Below are 19,158 nucleotides of genomic sequence, written 5' to 3' on the forward strand. Positions count from 1 at the left end.
CTTGGTGAGGGGTCTCTAGGGAATCCTCTGCAGCCCCAAAGCCATAGGTCCCATTTACTAGGACTTCCAGGGGGCTGAAGGGACAATTGTAGAACCGTTTTAGGGAAAGAACACTGGTCCTCGGAACCTGGACAGCAGGGACCCAGCACTCTACAGTCAGTTGCATCAAAAGCCAGGCAAAAAGTGTGTTTGTGGGGGGGAGGGGGTGTACTGCAACAGAACCCCATTTACTAAAAAGGACGAACTGTGAAGTGCGGTAGATGTGCAGTAAGTGCATACCAAGAATGTTGCACTAGTGTGGGTGTGTAGTGCAGACCAGGGAAGCGCTGCGGTGGTAGGATGGGTGCATAGGGCTCACCAGGAAGTGCTGTAGGAGTAGTGGGTTTGTGCTGACCAGGTGATGCTGTGGCAATAGGGCGGGTATATAGTGCTGACTAGAGGTGGTGTGGCAGGAGGATGGGTATATAGCGCTCAGCAGGTGCTGTGGCAGTAGGGTGAGTATCTAGTGCTGACCCGAGGTGCTGTGGCTGTAGGGTGTTTTAGTGCAGACCAGGAAGTAGTATTGCAGTATTGTTTGTGTCGTGCTGGCCAGGAAATGCTGTGACAGTAGAATGGGTATTTGATATTTTGATATTTGAGGGTTTATTTGTAGAGCGTGGCGTTCGCTCCGGAGGGAGCATCTTGGCGCTGCAGATCCTGACTAGTCAATCCTGAGGTTGAAGGGGGGATTAGATGGCCGCTTTGGCATAGTCATCGGGGAGGTTAAAAATCCAGGTCTTTGAGAGCTTTCTGAAGGATTTTTCAAGCGCCTGTTGCCGGAGAGTTTTGGGCAAGTTGTTCCATGCTTTAGTAGCCAGCGAGCTAAGGGTTTTGCCTCCCTTGGTCTTTAAGTTATATTTGGTAGGGAGGATGAGATTATCAAGGGACGAGCGGAGAGAACGGCTGGGGGTGTAGTGGGGAAATCGTCTGGAGAGGTATTTAGGGCCGGTTTTGTTGAAGGCACGGAAAGCGATGATAAGAATTTTTTAAGAGAATTCTCTTATGGAGAGGCAGCCAGTGTAGTGAACGGAGGGCAGCAGAAATAGAGGTTCTGCGGGGTAGCCTGAGTACCAATCGAGCAGCGGAGTGAAGCACACTTTGAAGTTTAGATAGCGTGTTCTTTTTTGCCCCTGCGAGAAGGCCGTTGCAATAATCTAGGCGGGATATAATGAGCGCTACTGTCAGTTTTCCTGGCATCGGTAGGGAGGAGGTTGAAGAATTTTCTGAGTGATTTGATTATTCCAAAGCATTTGCCAGCTACCGTTCTAGCGTGTATGTCGAAGGAGAGGTCGGAGTCAAAGATGACACCCAGATTTCTGGCGGATGTAACAGTCTGGGGGGGGAGCGGCTGAATCATCTGGCCACCAGAGGGTTGGGCAGAAGGACGCATTTTTTCCAATAGGAAGGATCTCAGTTTTGCTGGAATTGCATTTTAAATGGTTGCGGTCCATCCAGCGGAAGACTTCAGTTAGACAGAGTTTAAGGTTGAGCTCGGCATCAGTGGAATTGTCATCTAGAGGCACGATGAGTTGAGTGTCATCGGCGTACGAGGTGACTGGTATACCAAAGGAATCGATCAGGGATAGGAGTGGGATAAGATAAATATTGAAAAGGAGGGGGCTCAGAATGGACCCCTGTGGTACACCAGACGAGACCAACTTCTCTTTCGAGTGGAAAGGACCTAGGGCGACAGTTTGTGAGCGATCGGTGAGGAAAGACTTAATCCAAGCTAAAACAGTGCCGGAGATGCCAATATCCATCCATCTACTGATGAGAATGGAGTGGGAGATGGTGTCAAACGCCGCCGTTAAGTCAAGGAGGATGAGAATAGAATTTTTCCTCTGGTCTTGTAACAATTTGATGGTATCTGATAGTTCTATCAGTGCAGTCTCCGTCGAATGTTTTGGACGGAAGCCTGATTGTTTGGGGTGGAGAGTGTTGTTTTCTTCCAGGTGGCTTTTTAACTGTCTGTAGACTAGTTGCTCCGTTATTTTTCCCAAGGCAGGGAGTAGTGAAATCGGGCGGAGGTTTGTCAGATCTGTCGCGGATTTATTGGCCTTTTTCATAAGGGGTTTGACAATTCCCTTTTTCCATCGGCTGGGGACAGACCCTGTGAGGAGTGAGGAATTAACCATTTTATTGATCGTAGGATTCAGCACCTCAATTAGTTGGTGCAGAATTTTTGGGGGACAGGGATCAGAAGGCGATCCAGATTTGCAGGCCAGGATGATTTCTCTGGTTTGCGCTAGCGTGGCCGGTGAGAAGCTGCTGAGAATGCCGATGCTAGAGTCCGGTGGGGGGGGGGAACAGGAGGGGTATCAGGGGTGGGAAAGTTGTTTTGAATGGAGGCAATTTTATCTTCAAAATAGTCAGATTTGATCACAGAGATCTTGGGATGGGGGAATTTCCGGTAGGAGAGCTTAGGGCTGAGTGAATGATTTTACTATTTTAAACAGCGTTGTAGGAAGGTACATCCTGACTATGGTTGCCCCCAACTTTTTGCCCTGTGTTTTAGCTGGTTTTGGACATAGTCGACCTGGGACCCTGCCAATCAGGACCCCAGGCCTACTGCTCTCTCTTTAAAATGGATTCCATGTACCCTAGGTACATTTCCAATTGGTACTGGGCCACCTTATCAGACCCTGTAACTCAGGGCATAGGTGTACCCAGGGCTGCCAGGGGCTGCAGCACGTATTGTGCCACCCCTGGCTGGCCTCCTAAATTTGACACAACTGGCTGCATGACAGCTGGGGCAAAGTCGTGTAATCACCCTTTGCTGTAGGTGTAGTATACCTATACCTAACCCTAAAATGGACACACAGATTCCTATCAGTCACTCCTATGGCAGGCCTTGACAATCCTGAAGGCAGAGTGCTTGGAATCGTGTGAGATGGTGCTCTGGCATGAGCTGAGCCTGTCTGCAGCTTGCGGAATCAAGTCCTAATAGCTGTTCCATGATATCGCATACCATATACTCTTAAGTGCATTATAATCCTCGCGGTTAAATGCTATCTTTGGTATTGCTTTATCAAAACATGTCGAGTAAGGTGTCATACGAATTGGAATACTAACCCCTCGCCAATTCTGGCGACGGGGTTAGCATTCCACCCTTCTAGAGGGACACGACATGTATGTAACTGTGAACCCCGGTTAAAGTTAACTGAAGCCTCAGCTCCACAAAATGGATGCTGCCACCACAGACACGAGTCTGACCCCCTGCAGCTGGGAGTCCTTCCAGCGAGGGGAGCCTGGACAAAGGGTTTCCTGTCAGGGGCGGTGCTAGCACCGTCCCAGACATGGTTTTGTGTATCCTGGGTAGGCAGGGCTTTACAGGAAGGTGACTGCTGAGTGGCACCCCGGTGCTCACTACGCATAGGCCGGTCTGAACCAGTTCCAGGGGCACACCAGCCCCTGGCCTGGGGAAGTCCGGCATGGCTGAGGGGTGTAACCACCCCCCACCTAGTCCCACCCATAGGCAGGACCTAGTCACCGGGTCAGCCCCCTTTTTTAGTATAAAGATGGGAGCGGGCCCCCTGTTAAAATTAGATCATCTTTGGAATCAAGATACCACTTTCTTCGAAAGGACTTCACGATTTCTTCTTCAAGATTCTCCCTTGTGGCTAAGGAGTAGTCACCCTGCATCCGCAGGCACCATCCTAAAGAACACTGCGGTCTGCTGCAAGTCCTTCATCACGAATCCGACGACCCAGCTCGACGAGACCCGGCTTCCCTGGCACCTCTGACCTCTACTCACCTCTACAGCCCAGCTGAGAACCGTGAGTGCGACGAGACCTCAAGGGACCGACGATCGCCAAGACTGCACGACATCTTTACTGCAAGCCCACCGTGTCCTCCACTGGTGAGTGCTTTGGGGTCCGAGAAGCCCCGACCCTGCGCAGCTCCAGCACCCAAGATCAGCCCCCCTGCATCTCCACGATCTGCGTGGGGCCCTTCTGCTGTTTGCTGTGCACCGCGTTGTTTGGCTACTAGCCGGCTGGCTTGTGGCCCTCTGAACGACGCCCAACGACTTCACGACTGCTGGTCTGGTTGCTCCAGGCTGGCCTTTGCTTCCTTCTTCAAGAGAGGCACCCCGGACCCTCCTGGTCCACTCCAGACGCCATTTTAGGTCCACCGCGTGGGCTTGAATTTGCCAAGGCTTTGTTGCCCAATCCTGGGTCCAGCGACGCCGACAGCTTCTATCTTCGTGGGACAGCTCGATCCTCCATCCTGGTCGCCGACAACGCCTCCTGGTCCGTGAGATCTTCGAGTCAAGCGTCACCCACTCACCTAGTCGAGGTGGCTACCATCCGGTGCCCTCCTGGTGCCCACTGACTACTGGCTAGTAGTCTCGAACTTGGTCCCCTCTGCTTTCAGGTGTCATCTATCTTCAAGATCCAGGCTTGGATCCGACTGAACTTTCTTCACTGGTCACCGGCCAGCATCTTTTCTTCCGGCTCCTGGTCCGTCTACGAGGATTCCCGACGTCTTTTCAGACCTATGCAGCTGCAGCCCCTGGGCTAGGTAACTTCGGCATTTCGGTGCCCCAGCATAGCCTCACTATCCAAGGGTCAGAATCTACTTTCGTTTTCTCCCTACCAGGTCGGGTTCGCCCGAGAACACTAACTTTCTAATTCCTAGCTACCATAGACTTTTGTCCCGCATCTCGCGTGAGAGTGCACACACTGCACCCGAGTCCCCTAGGCCTCCTAGACATAATCTAACGATTCCCTAGTCAAGTCCTAGCGATTCCAAAAGCTATTAGTACTGTACTTACCTGCTAGGAATTTCGCATTCCACTTTCAGAGTATATGGTTTTCCGTGCCCCTCGGGCATTTGTATATACTGTGCTAACTTAAGTATTTTTGTAAGAGTTTTGGTTTGTGCTTAGTACCCTGTCCTCATAAAGAGTACAGGGCTGTTGTGATCTTTAAATAAATAACTGTTTATTTTCATAACACTTGTGTGGTGTCCTTTCACTTGGTATTCAAGGGGTATATGTGTGGTAAACAGCTGGCTTAACGCGCCCTCTCGAGTCTTTAGCCTTAGACTGCTCGTATCCACGCTACTAGGATAGCTGGTCTATAAGGTTGACTTACAACCAATCATCAATAAGGGTTGCTGGACTGATACATAGTGTTCACTAGAATAGTGAGCACTGCATATCAGGCCACCTTCTCACATTGGTGAGCAGCGGTTGGGATTTGAGCTTGCTGTTGTTTTACCACACGTATCCTAAGAATATCTTGTTGAAAGATCACATAAAGGACTGTTAGGTACATATAACTAAAGCTTAGAATACTCTGAGTTCTACTGAACCAGCTGTTGTAGCTCCTCAAGGCTTAGCACACCTTGGCTGCAACTCTTAGCAAGGGATCAGTAGGTAAACACATAGTGTAGGTAGGTGCATCACTTACACCACACTAGAATCAGCATGTCAGACAAAGGAGGAAACTCTGAGTATCCCCTTGTGTCAGTGGACCTTCCACAGGTCACTTCTAAATATGCTGCTCTTAGCTTCCATGAGATGAGACAAGTGTGTACTCTCAGGAAACTAAAACAGGGGTCTAACCCCACCACTTCCTTTCTGATTGGTCTCTTAGAGGCTTATGATGCCAGTAGGGCTGGTAACCCAGACCCTTCTAATCCAGAAGGAAGTTTGCCCTCCTTACAGGGTCCCTTTGATATCCATCCCCTCCATGAGGCAGATGATGCTGAGGAGGAGGATGAGTTGTCTGGGGATGAGGCAGATAAGGGACAGGTAGAGGTCAGTAGACTAACCCGGACCAACTTAAGCAGACATGAGAGGGACTCTAGGGGAGCCCTGGGGCCACTCTCAGGTCAGCTTAACATTGGGAATGGACGAGTTAGGTCTCTATCTAGAGGCTCTAACAGATCCCTTCATACCAATGGCTCTCAACGTTCCTCTCAAAGGGGAATGACATCTCCCCAGAGGAGAGTGTATGAGGCAAAGGAAAAGGCAGCCAATCTGAGGATTGAAAGGGAAGAACTTGCCCTGGCCAAAGAAAGGCTTGCCTTTGCTAGAGAGCAACAATTGAGTGGGACAGTCCCCACTGGTGGCAGCATTGTACCTAGCAATAGGGAAAGGAGTTTTGATACAAAACACCTTGGTAAGATAGTGCCCCCCTTTAAACAAGGGGATGACATCCACAAATGGATTACTGCTTTGGAGAGAGCCTGCACTGTGCAGGGTGTTCCCCAAAGTAAGTGGGCAGCTATCTTGTGGCTCTCCTTTGATGGTAAAGGTAGAGATAAGCTCCTCACCACAAGGGTGGAGGATGCTAACAATTACCAAGTCTTGAAAAATGTACTGGTTGATGGGTTTGGTTTAACCACTGAACAATACAGGATGCTGTTCAGAGACACCCAGAAAACTCAGTCTCAAGATTGGGCTGACTTTGTTGATTGTGCCACTAAGGCTTTTGAAGGCTGGCTACTGGGTAGTAAGGTTACTGATTTTAAAGGATTGTATAATCTAATTATGAGGGAGCAAATCTTAAATAATTGTCAGAACCAGCTATTACATCAGCACCTGGTAGACTCTGAGTTGACCTCTCCACAGGAATTGGGTAAGAGGGCAGACAAATGGGTCAGAACCAGGGTTAGGCCTAAAAACCAGGGTGGTGACCAGAAAAAGGAATCAACCAAGCCTCAAGAGAAGGGTGGGGATAAATCCACAGAGAAGACTTCCCAAGGGCCCCAAAATTCCAACAAGGGTGGTGGGTCCCAGAACACTCCTTCAGAACAGAAGAAACCTTATTGCCATACCTGTAAACAGGTGGGTCATTACAAAAGTGATGCCAGTTGCCCTAAAAATGGTAATAAGGGAAATATACCCCCAGGTAATACTCCTAAACCTCCTGTTACCACTAGTGGTAATCCCCCAGGTGGTGGGAGTGCCCCCAAGAATGTGGTGGGCATTACTTTGGGCAATCAGGAGGACTATGGCTTAGCCAGGTTCCCTGACCACACTCTTGTCTGTGAGACTGGCATGGGGTTTGCCAACTTCACTACTGGACCCCACATTTTGGGCAAGTATAGACAAGAAGTTTTAGTGAATGGTCAGAAAGTTGAGGCATTCAGAGACACAGGGGCCAGCCTCACCATGGTGAGTGACCATCTGGTCCCCTCTGCTCAACTGACCCCTGGTTTTACTTATCAGGTGACAGACATTCATGGAATGAAAAGAAGGCATCCCATGGCAGTAGTCAAGCTCAGCTGGGGTAATGTCACAGGGCCCATGAGAGTGGCAGTGACAGATAATCTACCTGTAGATTGCTTACTGGGGAATGACCTGGAACTCTCAGCATGGGCTGAGGTGGAACAAGAAACACATTCCAGAATGATAGGCCTATCCAGACAGGTTAGTGGGGCAGTAATAGCTACAGCCCCAGTCCAAGCACCATTCCTCCCTGAAAAGGTTGGAAGGGCAGTGGTAGCCACTGCCCAGGCTCAGACAGACTTTTCAGAACAGGATAGGAGGGCTGTGACAGTCACAGCCCAAACACAGACTGAGTGCCCTCCTGGAAAGGTTGGCAAGGTTGAAATGGTCTCAGCCTCTACTCAGACAGATAGTGAGGTTGTGAAGCCTGAAACAATGGATCACTCCACTCAAACAGAGAGCATTGAGGAGGAAGAAGAGTCTTCCCCCTCCCAGACACTAGGTGAGAGCCAGCCTCCTCAGGGAACTGACTCTACCCCTGTTGAAGGAACTGCCCCAGAGGTAGTCAGGCCTAGCCTGGCAGAGCCCCTGATGGCAGGGGACCCTTCCCAGGTGGGACCCAGTCTGGAGCAGGTAACCTGCACCTCTCTACCCTGCCTCAGTCAGCCCAGGGCTGAAGAGATCAGGGAGGCCAGTGGTGGACCCCAAAGGGCCCCCTGTCCAAAAGAACCCCTTAATCAACAGATTAGGATCACTGAAGCTAGTAAACCTAGCCAAGTGAAAATAAGTCAGACTCCTGAGGGATCCCCCTTAAAAATAGTTAGGGAACTCCCACAGCTGGACACTGTTGGGCACAGCCAAACATGGGGGCTAAAAACCCCAGACCTGACCTGTCCCTCCAGTAAGCCAAACAGAGGGACTCAGCCTCCAGCTTTAGGTAGCCAGAGGCTGACCCTGAGAGCTCAGTGCATCTCAGCTAAAGAAAGAAAGGCACACATGATGAATGGTGATGGGAGGAAGTTGAGCCCAAAGGTAGAGGAGCCTCACTTCAGCACTCCATCCCAGCATCAGCCTTCTTCTTTCCCAAGACACACCAGAGACAGAGATTCCCTATGGTGGAGACCCTCAGATACCCTTAGGGTGAGGGGTTGCCTAGTGGACCATGACACAGGGGGAAACCAAGCCAGAGCTGGTACTTCCTTATATGGCCACTTAGGTAATAGAGGCTTACCTGGACAAGGATAGCCTTATCTCCTTTCGTTTGGGGGGGGGTTGTGTAGGAAGGTACATCCTGACTATGGTTGCCCCCAACTTTTTGCCCTGTGTTTTAGCTGGTTTTGGACATAGTCGACCTGGGACCCTGCCAATCAGGACCCCAGGCCTACTGCTCTCTCTTTAAAATGGATTCCATGTACCCTAGGTACATTTCCAATTGGTACTGGGCCACCTTATCAGACCCTGTAACTCAGGGCATAGGTGTACCCAGGGCTGCCAGGGGCTGCAGCACGTATTGTGCCACCCCTGGCTGGCCTCCTAAATTTGACACAACTGGCTGCATGACAGCTGGGGCAAAGTCGTGTAATCACCCTTTGCTGTAGGTGTAGTATACCTATACCTAACCCTAAAATGGACACACAGATTCCTATCAGTCACTCCTATGGCAGGCCTTGACAATCCTGAAGGCAGAGTGCTTGGAATCGTGTGAGATGGTGCTCTGGCATGAGCTGAGCCTGTCTGCAGCTTGCGGAATCAAGTCCTAATAGCTGTTCCATGATATCGCATACCATATACTCTTAAGTGCATTATAATCCTCGCGGTTAAATGCTATCTTTGGTATTGCTTTATCAAAACATGTCGAGTAAGGTGTCATACGAATTGGAATACTAACCCCTCGCCAATTCTGGCGACGGGGTTAGCATTCCACCCTTCTAGAGGGACACGACATGTATGTAACTGTGAACCCCGGTTAAAGTTAACTGAAGCCTCAGCTCCACAAAATGGATGCTGCCACCACAGACACGAGTCTGACCCCCTGCAGCTGGGAGTCCTTCCAGCGAGGGGAGCCTGGACAAAGGGTTTCCTGTCAGGGGCGGTGCTAGCACCGTCCCAGACATGGTTTTGTGTATCCTGGGTAGGCAGGGCTTTACAGGAAGGTGACTGCTGAGTGGCACCCCGGTGCTCACTACGCATAGGCCGGTCTGAACCAGTTCCAGGGGCACACCAGCCCCTGGCCTGGGGAAGTCCGGCATGGCTGAGGGGTGTAACCACCCCCCACCTAGTCCCACCCATAGGCAGGACCTAGTCACCGGGTCAGCCCCCTTTTTTAGTATAAAGATGGGAGCGGGCCCCCTGTTAAAATTAGATCATCTTTGGAATCAAGATACCACTTTCTTCGAAAGGACTTCACGATTTCTTCTTCAAGATTCTCCCTTGTGGCTAAGGAGTAGTCACCCTGCATCCGCAGGCACCATCCTAAAGAACACTGCGGTCTGCTGCAAGTCCTTCATCACGAATCCGACGACCCAGCTCGACGAGACCCGGCTTCCCTGGCACCTCTGACCTCTACTCACCTCTACAGCCCAGCTGAGAACCGTGAGTGCGACGAGACCTCAAGGGACCGACGATCGCCAAGACTGCACGACATCTTTACTGCAAGCCCACCGTGTCCTCCACTGGTGAGTGCTTTGGGGTCCGAGAAGCCCCGACCCTGCGCAGCTCCAGCACCCAAGATCAGCCCCCCTGCATCTCCACGATCTGCGTGGGGCCCTTCTGCTGTTTGCTGTGCACCGCGTTGTTTGGCTACTAGCCGGCTGGCTTGTGGCCCTCTGAACGACGCCCAACGACTTCACGACTGCTGGTCTGGTTGCTCCAGGCTGGCCTTTGCTTCCTTCTTCAAGAGAGGCACCCCGGACCCTCCTGGTCCACTCCAGACGCCATTTTAGGTCCACCGCGTGGGCTTGAATTTGCCAAGGCTTTGTTGCCCAATCCTGGGTCCAGCGACGCCGACAGCTTCTATCTTCGTGGGACAGCTCGATCCTCCATCCTGGTCGCCGACAACGCCTCCTGGTCCGTGAGATCTTCGAGTCAAGCGTCACCCACTCACCTAGTCGAGGTGGCTACCATCCGGTGCCCTCCTGGTGCCCACTGACTACTGGCTAGTAGTCTCGAACTTGGTCCCCTCTGCTTTCAGGTGTCATCTATCTTCAAGATCCAGGCTTGGATCCGACTGAACTTTCTTCACTGGTCACCGGCCAGCATCTTTTCTTCCGGCTCCTGGTCCGTCTACGAGGATTCCCGACGTCTTTTCAGACCTATGCAGCTGCAGCCCCTGGGCTAGGTAACTTCGGCATTTCGGTGCCCCAGCATAGCCTCACTATCCAAGGGTCAGAATCTACTTTCGTTTTCTCCCTACCAGGTCGGGTTCGCCCGAGAACACTAACTTTCTAATTCCTAGCTACCATAGACTTTTGTCCCGCATCTCGCGTGAGAGTGCACACACTGCACCCGAGTCCCCTAGGCCTCCTAGACATAATCTAACGATTCCCTAGTCAAGTCCTAGCGATTCCAAAAGCTATTAGTACTGTACTTACCTGCTAGGAATTTCGCATTCCACTTTCAGAGTATATGGTTTTCCGTGCCCCTCGGGCATTTGTATATACTGTGCTAACTTAAGTATTTTTGTAAGAGTTTTGGTTTGTGCTTAGTACCCTGTCCTCATAAAGAGTACAGGGCTGTTGTGATCTTTAAATAAATAACTGTTTATTTTCATAACACTTGTGTGGTGTCCTTTCACTTGGTATTCAAGGGGTATATGTGTGGTAAACAGCTGGCTTAACGCGCCCTCTCGAGTCTTTAGCCTTAGACTGCTCGTATCCACGCTACTAGGATAGCTGGTCTATAAGGTTGACTTACAACCAATCATCAATAAGGGTTGCTGGACTGATACATAGTGTTCACTAGAATAGTGAGCACTGCATATCAGGCCACCTTCTCACAAGCGTCTTTTGTTTTTGGCTGGCATCTATAATGGCGTTAACGTAAAAGGTTTTTTTTGCTGATTTAATTTTTGAGATACGTTTTCCTTATTAGGGTATATGCAAGACGGTTGACCTCATCGTATGTCTTGCGCCATTTACGTTCAGCTTTCCTGCATAGCAAATGAGCGTTAGCTAGGTCAGGTGTGAACCAGGGGGCCTTGGTTTTGGTTTTTTGATGGGAGGGGCCAGGACGCTTGGGGGGGAGTAAGTAGTGTTAACCAGGAAATGGGCTGCTAGGCGTCCGTGCTAAACACAGAGCGACGGCTGGCAGATGGGGTACTTTAAATCTGGCTGCTGGTAGTAGAGAACATGATCGTGATGGCCCGGAATGCCTCCTTTCAGTAGGGTCAACTTGTTGACCTCGATAAAAGGTTTGTGGCCAAAGGTTGCAGGGATGACCGTAGTTCATTGTTATGCTGGGCTGGAGGCCTGGTCACTGCTGCCTTGATTCATTATATCTAGAATAGTATGTTAAAGTGATTCTGCATACATGCATTAATACATACATGACCTCGCAAGGGAGGAGGCAGTAAGTTCACCTGGGATTACTGCTAACGGGGGATAGGCTCTTCTAGATAAGCTGGAATGGGGATTTCTGGTGGGAGTGACCCAATCAATCTGGCTGCCTGGGGACGATCTTGAAGTTGGAGGCATTAGTGTGAGAAAGTGCCATCTTTCTTGCATTGGTATGCCCCCACTTTTTTCTGAACTGCGGATGTGCTTTGACTGAGTGTGCCCCTGGGTTCCTGCCAACCAGGTGCCCAGTGCCTGTATTCCTTCCCTAAAACTGTGTTGAAACTAAAACCCAATTGGCATCTCTGGCCCCCTGTCAGCCCCTAGTAAACGGTACCCTAGGTACCCAGTGCATGGTGACTAGAGAAGACCCCCAAGGGCTGCAGCACTTATTGTGCCACCCTTAGAGGCCCTGTACCCTGACACACACACACTGCATTTGCAGGCTGAGTGTCTTAAGTACAGAACTAACCAAAGAGTCGACAAGGCACACATACCTGTGTGCCATGCCCACAAGACCCACTGCCCTGGCATACCAGTCACCCCTCTAGCTGGGTGCCCTATGCCAGTGGTGTGGGCACAGGTGCATGAGCCCTGTGCCCCTTCAGTACCCAGGGCCATTTCTGGGCACTGTGTGCAGTGATGCCATTAAGAGTATATGGTGCTGGGAGGTTGTCATTACGAACTCCACAGCACCATAATGGCTACACTGAAGACTGAGGTTTTGTACCAAACTTCTCAGCACATTAAACCCGCACTGATGCCAGTGTGGGATTTAATGTAAAATGCACCAGAGGGCATCTTAGAGATGCCCCCTGAAAACCTAACCTACAATCCACGTCTGGACTGAGTGGCTGCCGAGGCTGCCACACAGCAGACATGTAGCTGGACCCCTGGGTGAAGTGCCCCCGCTCTCCTGGGCCTGCAACAAAGCACATCCTGGGCGAGGTGCTAGGTCTCCTCCCCCAGGATGGGCAGGAGGAAGCTTCAAAGACATGCCGCCTCTGTGAGCGTCTCCTGACCATTTGCTGTACTCAGCAACTCGCCCCCACCAGTTCAGATCCCCTCTCTGGCGGGAAACCCTACGCCAGGAAGGGAGGTGTGCCAGCCTGCGCCAACCCCACCCCTCAGGTGGGAGAAGCGAGGTGAAGTACGACCCCGGGCTCCGGCTGTCTTGAATATGGGGAGCCCTGCCCAATCACAGCTAGGCTCCCACAGGAGAGGAGCAGGCTAGGGGGTGTTCCCACCCCAGGACAGGGACCCATTGGTCCCTGGCCTTGCCCTACCTGTAACTCCCCTAAATTTAGTATTTAGGGGCTCCCTAAACCTTCCTTCCTCAGATCCCGATAAGAAAAGAAGAAAGAAGATCAAGAAGACAACCCGCCGTGCATCTTTTAACAGGACCACGACAACTGACTTTGCCCCAGCCCTACCGGCCTGTCGAACCTGGAACCTGCTCCTGACTAAGTCCGGTGACTCCTGCGGACAGCAACCTTGGGACACTCAGAGGACCTGCCTGCCTTGACCCTCTTAAAGACTAGGACTCCCATCAGCAGAGGCTCTGCTGCAGCAACACCTCTGGTGCCAGCCATGAAGCTCCGGACCAACCCACCCTGCACCCGCCGAGCCCGGCCCATGCCCGAGTGATCCAAGACCACAAGGACGTTCCCCCAGCGACTGGGACCCGAAGTTCAGTATCCAAAGACCCTCCTCGACGAACCAGACGATGCCTGCAGACTCAGAACCAGGGGCCACCCCAACCGCAACCAGCTGAGGGCAAGCTTTCCCGACACCCAAAGACACCCCTGCACCGGCGCCCTACAGCTCCCTGTGCCTTCCTTTGGGGTACCTACCTGTGCTCCAAGATCCCAACTTACCTCTCGATGTGGTGGTTGCTCCTGAAGAGTCTCCGTCCCCAAGCCTGCAGCCTTTGTTAATTTTTTACCTTTCCCATTGAATAACATTGAGCCCCCGACGGCTCAAAAGCACCCTGCACCCAGCCGCCGGAGTGCCTCTGGCCGTGCAATCTTTGCCCTATCCTACTTCCCCGTTTGCCCTGAGCAAGTGACCAGGAGCCCAGCTCCCACAGCCACATGGCCTGCTAGCCAGCAGCCACCAACCGGAGGCCCCCTGCCCCCAATTGGATAACATTTGGCCTAACTACCTCTGCACCCGGCTGCCCCTGCGCCGCTGAGGGTGTACCAACTGTACCTACCTGACCCTGGGGGACCCCTGAGTTTATGCCCGGAACCTTAACTTCACCAGTAGAGTACTCGCCTGGAAACCGGTAACTCACTTACCTGCCATTGGATAACATTGACTGGATTGCCTCGAATAATCTTCAAAGTGTGAAGTTTTGGAAACTTAAAATATTCATATAAAATCATCAGCATTCCGAGGTAATCACCTGTGATCAGGAGAGAAGCCAGTACTGTACCTTGTAGCCCAGTACTGAACCGCAAAAGTAATCCTTACCGGGTTTACTAGTAACCTGTATTTTCTCCATAGGAATCCATTGTCTGCTTTTCTATGAAATGTCTTCTGTCTACTTTTGAAAACTTGAAATATTCTTTAAAAATCATACGAATTAATGAAACGTAATTACTTGCCTGTTTTAAGTTGAGACCCCAGTGCTGAAGCCAGGAGCCCAGTACTGGATTACAAAAGTAACGCGATCGTACTTTACTTGCAACCTGAATTTTCTCCCATTGGATAACATTGCCAGATCTTCATTAAAAAGTTTCTAAGTGTGAACTTTTAAAATAGCTTTTTATTCCTTAAAAATCACTGCAGTAACTAAAACGTTTTTACTAAACTGTTTTAAGCTTAGACCCCAGGACTGATTCTAGGATCCAGTCCTGGAACTACCAAAGTAATCCACTGTACTTATATTAGGAAAAACCCATTGAGCTCAATGCTAGTGTGTTTAGAATTGTGTTTTCTACTGCAACCCCTGTACCTATTGTGTTTACAAAGTTTATTGCCTTTCTGCAAAGTACTCATGTGAGACCTCTCATATTGAGAACAGTATCATTTTTATGCCTGTTGGTTCTAAAAATAAAACAATTAGATCTTTGATATAAAAACAATTGGCCTGGAGTTCAGTCCTTGAGTGTGTGAATCCTTTTGCTGACTGAGTGTGTACAACAAATGTTTTACACTGTCCCCTGGTGCTGCCTTACTGCTCGACCAAGCTACCACTTTTGAGAGTAAGGTCAGCTCTGACTTTAACCTCTGTTATACCTCTGGGGTTGGTGGACTCTATACACACTGCATTTCATTCTAGTCCAGTATATATAGAACCACTTTCTCACAATTAGTGATTTTCTTTGTCTTGCCCTTGATTTTCTTAGAATGGTGACCACTATCCATGCCTTGATGACCTGGAGGGGCTTGTAGCAGTAGGACGAGATCTCCCGGTCAAGATCGAAGAACTGCGGCACTTAGAGGTCCAGGTGACCACTGCACATTCGTGGCGAGAGAAGGCTACAAAGACGTTCCTGAAGAAGAATTCATGTTACACGTTACTCGAGGTAGTATTAAAAAAGCCTGTTCTTCTGTGCATGGTACTCGTGGCTGCCTGGAGCCCTCTTCCTGCTGCCAGACTGCTCTTCCACTTGCTCTGCTCTGCTGCATCTTCCCTTTTTAACGCCACGCTTGCCGTCTGATATTTTCACCTCTCCCAATTCTCAGAAGCTGTCTTTATTTTTCATGGTTCTCCCCACAGGTGCTGTGCCCGTGTGCAGACGCGGGCTCTGACAGTATTAAAAGAGCCAAATGGAAACAAGAGAAGGAGTTTGGTGTGTATAAATCCGATACAGAAGGGCTTGGTTTGTCTGCTCAGGACCTCCGAGACCCTGGCTCTGTGGTGAGTACTTTGTTTTCTCTTGTGGCCATAGTGATGGGGTCAGCAGTATTTTTAAAATGTTTATATCCCCCTGCTTTTTAGCTGGGATCTCTTCACATTTAATGGTGATTTGCATGCTCTGCATTATCCTGTGATAATTTTAGTGTCTAGATTTGTCTCTGAGCGTTCGTTTAAAAATAGCTTATTGTCCTTTGTTTGCAACTCCCCACCATCTTACGTTTTTTTGCCATCTGGCTGTTTGGAACTCTGGCTGCTACAAAGGCGTCGGCAATGTGATGAGCTGGCAGGAGCCTTGAGGCTGCCCCAAGCTTGAAAGGGAGGTCTTGAAATTGTGGTTGACCAGATTGTTTTGTAGGTTCATAGATTCAAGGACAGGTCATGTATTTTGGTGAATTTGATGGTGGTTTGGGTGAAGAAATGTATTGATGGAGATACATATTCAGTGTGTGTTGGCTGCAGATGCACCTTCTGTGCACACTTCGGCCATCTAGTGTTGGGCCTGGACTTTGCAATTTGTTTTTCTCTAGGAAGCCTTCTATAGTCTGCATCATATCTTCTTTTCCTTGAGGTAATAATGCGCACGTTCAACTGCTCCTTTGTTCGATTCTGGCTCAGTGTGCAACTTATTTAAAAATAAAGACTGAGAAGTAGACATGAGCGCAGACTTGCTCGTAACCACCAGTGCAGCCTTTAGGTTGTACCAGAGCTACTGGAGCGTTGGCTGGCCTCAAGGTTTTTGGTTTCTTTACCCATGTACTCCGCCATCCTTGAATGTAGGCCTTCCACATAGTTCACAATATCTAGCTTGGGCTCTTTGAGAAGTCTTTACCAGCCTTCTCTCACTAGACATAGTGGTCCCCTCGCAGGATGGCCGAACAGAAGCCCTAATGGACTAACGGCCACTCCTTTCTGTGGTACTTATCTGTAGACGAAAATCAGGTATGGCAACAGGACATCCCATCTCCTCCTTAGTTTTTCAGAGAGTCGCATGATCATACCTTTCATGGTCTTGTTGAATCTTTCATCTACACTATTGGTTTATGGGTGAGATGGAGAGGTAAGCGTGTGTCACCGCACACAACGTTTAGGGAGCTAGATATGCAGTTACCACCTCTGCCTGACCCCACCTCTTTAGGAAAGCCCACTCTAGTAAAGATACTGAGGAGGGCCCTGGCAACTGCAGGAGCCGTGAGAGCTGAATTGCTTCAGGATACCTGGTGGCGTGATCCACTGCCACCTGTATGAATCTGTATCCTGATGCTGTCGGAGGTCAACCCCTACCATTTCAAAGGGAACCCCGACCACTGGTAGTGGAATCAAGGAGGCCTTTAGGTGGTTGCATGTCTTGCCACTGGCTTGGCGGATAACACAATAGTTACAATACTCCTTACCTTCTGGGACATGATTGGCCAGTAAAGGTGGGTGACTAAACTTCAAGTCTTTGTCTGCCAAGATGCCCTGCTAGGGGTATGTCATGCTAATGAGAGTAAGAACTCTGTATTGGAGTATTGGTGGAGAGGTGTGGCTCACTGGTTAGAGGCGGCAGACCCGAGTGCAGAGAACGGCCCGGGACAAGGGTTCGATTCCCGACGCGGCAGGGTCTTGGACCAGGATCAGCGGACTGATAATTCTCGCATCGGTGCCTACTCCGACCTGGGAGCACACTCGGCAACTCTGGGCATTAGCTTGCCTAATCTCCACAACGGCCCCACACAAACGCCGGGGATGCCTGGTTTCACCTTGGAGACCCCCAGGAGGGACTATCTCACAGGGAAAGCCAGGACGGGTTCCCCAGCGGTCTATAGCGCTACGAGGCCTCCGGGTAGCAGTGCGCTTTACAAGACACAACAATTTATTGCTGATGGCCTACCACTCTCCTAGTGGCACCAGACTTGGGTCTCTGGCCTCCGTATACAGAAGTTTCTCGCCCCAATAGGTTTGGTGAGAGCCACTTACATCTACCTTTTCCTGGTCAGCAGGTCACTCTCTCAGGAGTGGGACAGGTCCTCTGTCCCTGGCAAAGATCTTTCCTGGAGGGTTCCCCTGACCCAATAGCTCTGCCGTGTAAGGCCCAAGCTTCTGAGGTGAGGGGACCTGAGCTTTTGTCTCTGTAGAAGTTGGTTTCGCAGACTAATTGCCTTTTCTCTTGGAGTGTTGGCCCATTATTCCAGGCTTCAATTATTATTTTTCAGCCTGGGCTTAACGCTGTGCTCTTGTTTTCGCACACACCCATTCAGTTGTTCCCAACATGGCTGCATGGGACTTCAGCTCAACCTCAACCCAGGCTGAGGACTCCAGATCATTCCCTAGCAGACTGGAATTAGAGGACACGACCACCTTCTTTTGGATCATACCCCCACCCCACTCGAAGGTCACCATAGCCATGGGATGAACCTTAATAATGTTATCAGCATCGATAACTAGATACATTTGTCCACTTCAGTGGCATGAATCCTTTTCTGGATTCACATGCTGTGCATTATTCCACCATCTAGTGGTTGGGTCTGGAATTGTCTTAGTGTGTTTATTTTCTTGTTTGAGGCGTCCTCAACCACCATTGGATACATGGTCCATCCCTTGTGTGGCGTGAGACAGCGCCATGGAAGTTCCAGTGCTTGGTAGCCATCTTCAGATTATTTTTTCCGCCATTGGGTCTGGAAGCAGAGGAAAACACTCTGCAGTTTTTGACAAAATCCCCGAACGAATCCAGGAATTGCAGTGAAAAAATATTCAGTCATTGACTTAACACATTGGAGAAGGAGAGATACCTTCAGACACCATTCCCCGTAGGGGTCCCTCGACAGAGCTACAACGCAAATTGATCGAAAGAGGGCAAGGTAGGGGCCATGGAAAATACCCTTTTGAATTTTGCCAAATTTTTGCCACCACAAGTGCGCACATCGTAATCCACATGCTGTTTGTAAAGAAGGCGCAAAGGGCAGCCCGGCGTCAAAGAAGACTACGACCAAGGGTCTGCCATGACCAAAAGAAACCCACGGATTCCACCCCCAGGAAAACAGACCAGGGAAAAACATCAAAATCGAAGGCAGTTGCTGATAGAGAGGCTGCGAAGGGAAAGACCACACCCGCGGAGGCATAATCTACCACAACCAAGAAGAGGATCTCCCCTGCCTCAGACACGAAAAGGGCCCTTGAGGTGGAGAAAGACACCTGGAAGCGGAAAATGTGATACACCATCAACTAAAAAAGGAGTTTGAGGTGCTGATGGAATTCAGAATTCACCAAAACCCTCTGCCACAAATGCCGAAGGGGCGGAAGATACCCTTGACGCTCCGCAACCCCCAAACCTCAGGAGGATATCTAAGAGTAGCTCAGCGCTCCAGAAGTGAAGGAAGGCTTGAGGACTTTCGAGAGAGAATGGCACAACCTCGACACTGAAAGCCCAGAAGAGGTCTATAGCTTTCCCTCGAAGGATTCGCCACCAGACGACATAGCCTCCTACAACAGCCTCATCAAGAGAGCAACTGATACCTTCAGGGTCCCCTTAGAGGAGGAGAAAG

The 19,158-nt window shown here is 50.2% G+C and overlaps 1 protein-coding gene across 4 annotated transcripts in view; it reads left to right on the forward strand.

Annotated features, from left to right (window-relative positions):
• Nucleotides 1-19,158, forward strand: part of KDM5C (lysine demethylase 5C) — a 466,536-nt gene that overhangs the window by 321,887 nt on the left and 125,491 nt on the right. For all 4 annotated transcript variants that reach the window (XM_086940146.1, XM_086940145.1, XM_086940147.1 and 1 more), the window contains 2 exons: nucleotides 15,123-15,302; nucleotides 15,497-15,637. In XM_086940146.1, the coding sequence (XP_086796272.1) occupies nucleotides 15,123-15,302; nucleotides 15,497-15,637 (321 nt within the window). The remainder of the gene's footprint in view (nucleotides 1-15,122; nucleotides 15,303-15,496; nucleotides 15,638-19,158) is intronic.

Source organism: Lissotriton vulgaris, chromosome 10 (assembly GCF_964263255.1).
Source record: "Lissotriton vulgaris chromosome 10, aLisVul1.2, whole genome shotgun sequence".
Lineage (NCBI taxonomy): Eukaryota > Metazoa > Chordata > Amphibia > Caudata > Salamandridae > Lissotriton > Lissotriton vulgaris.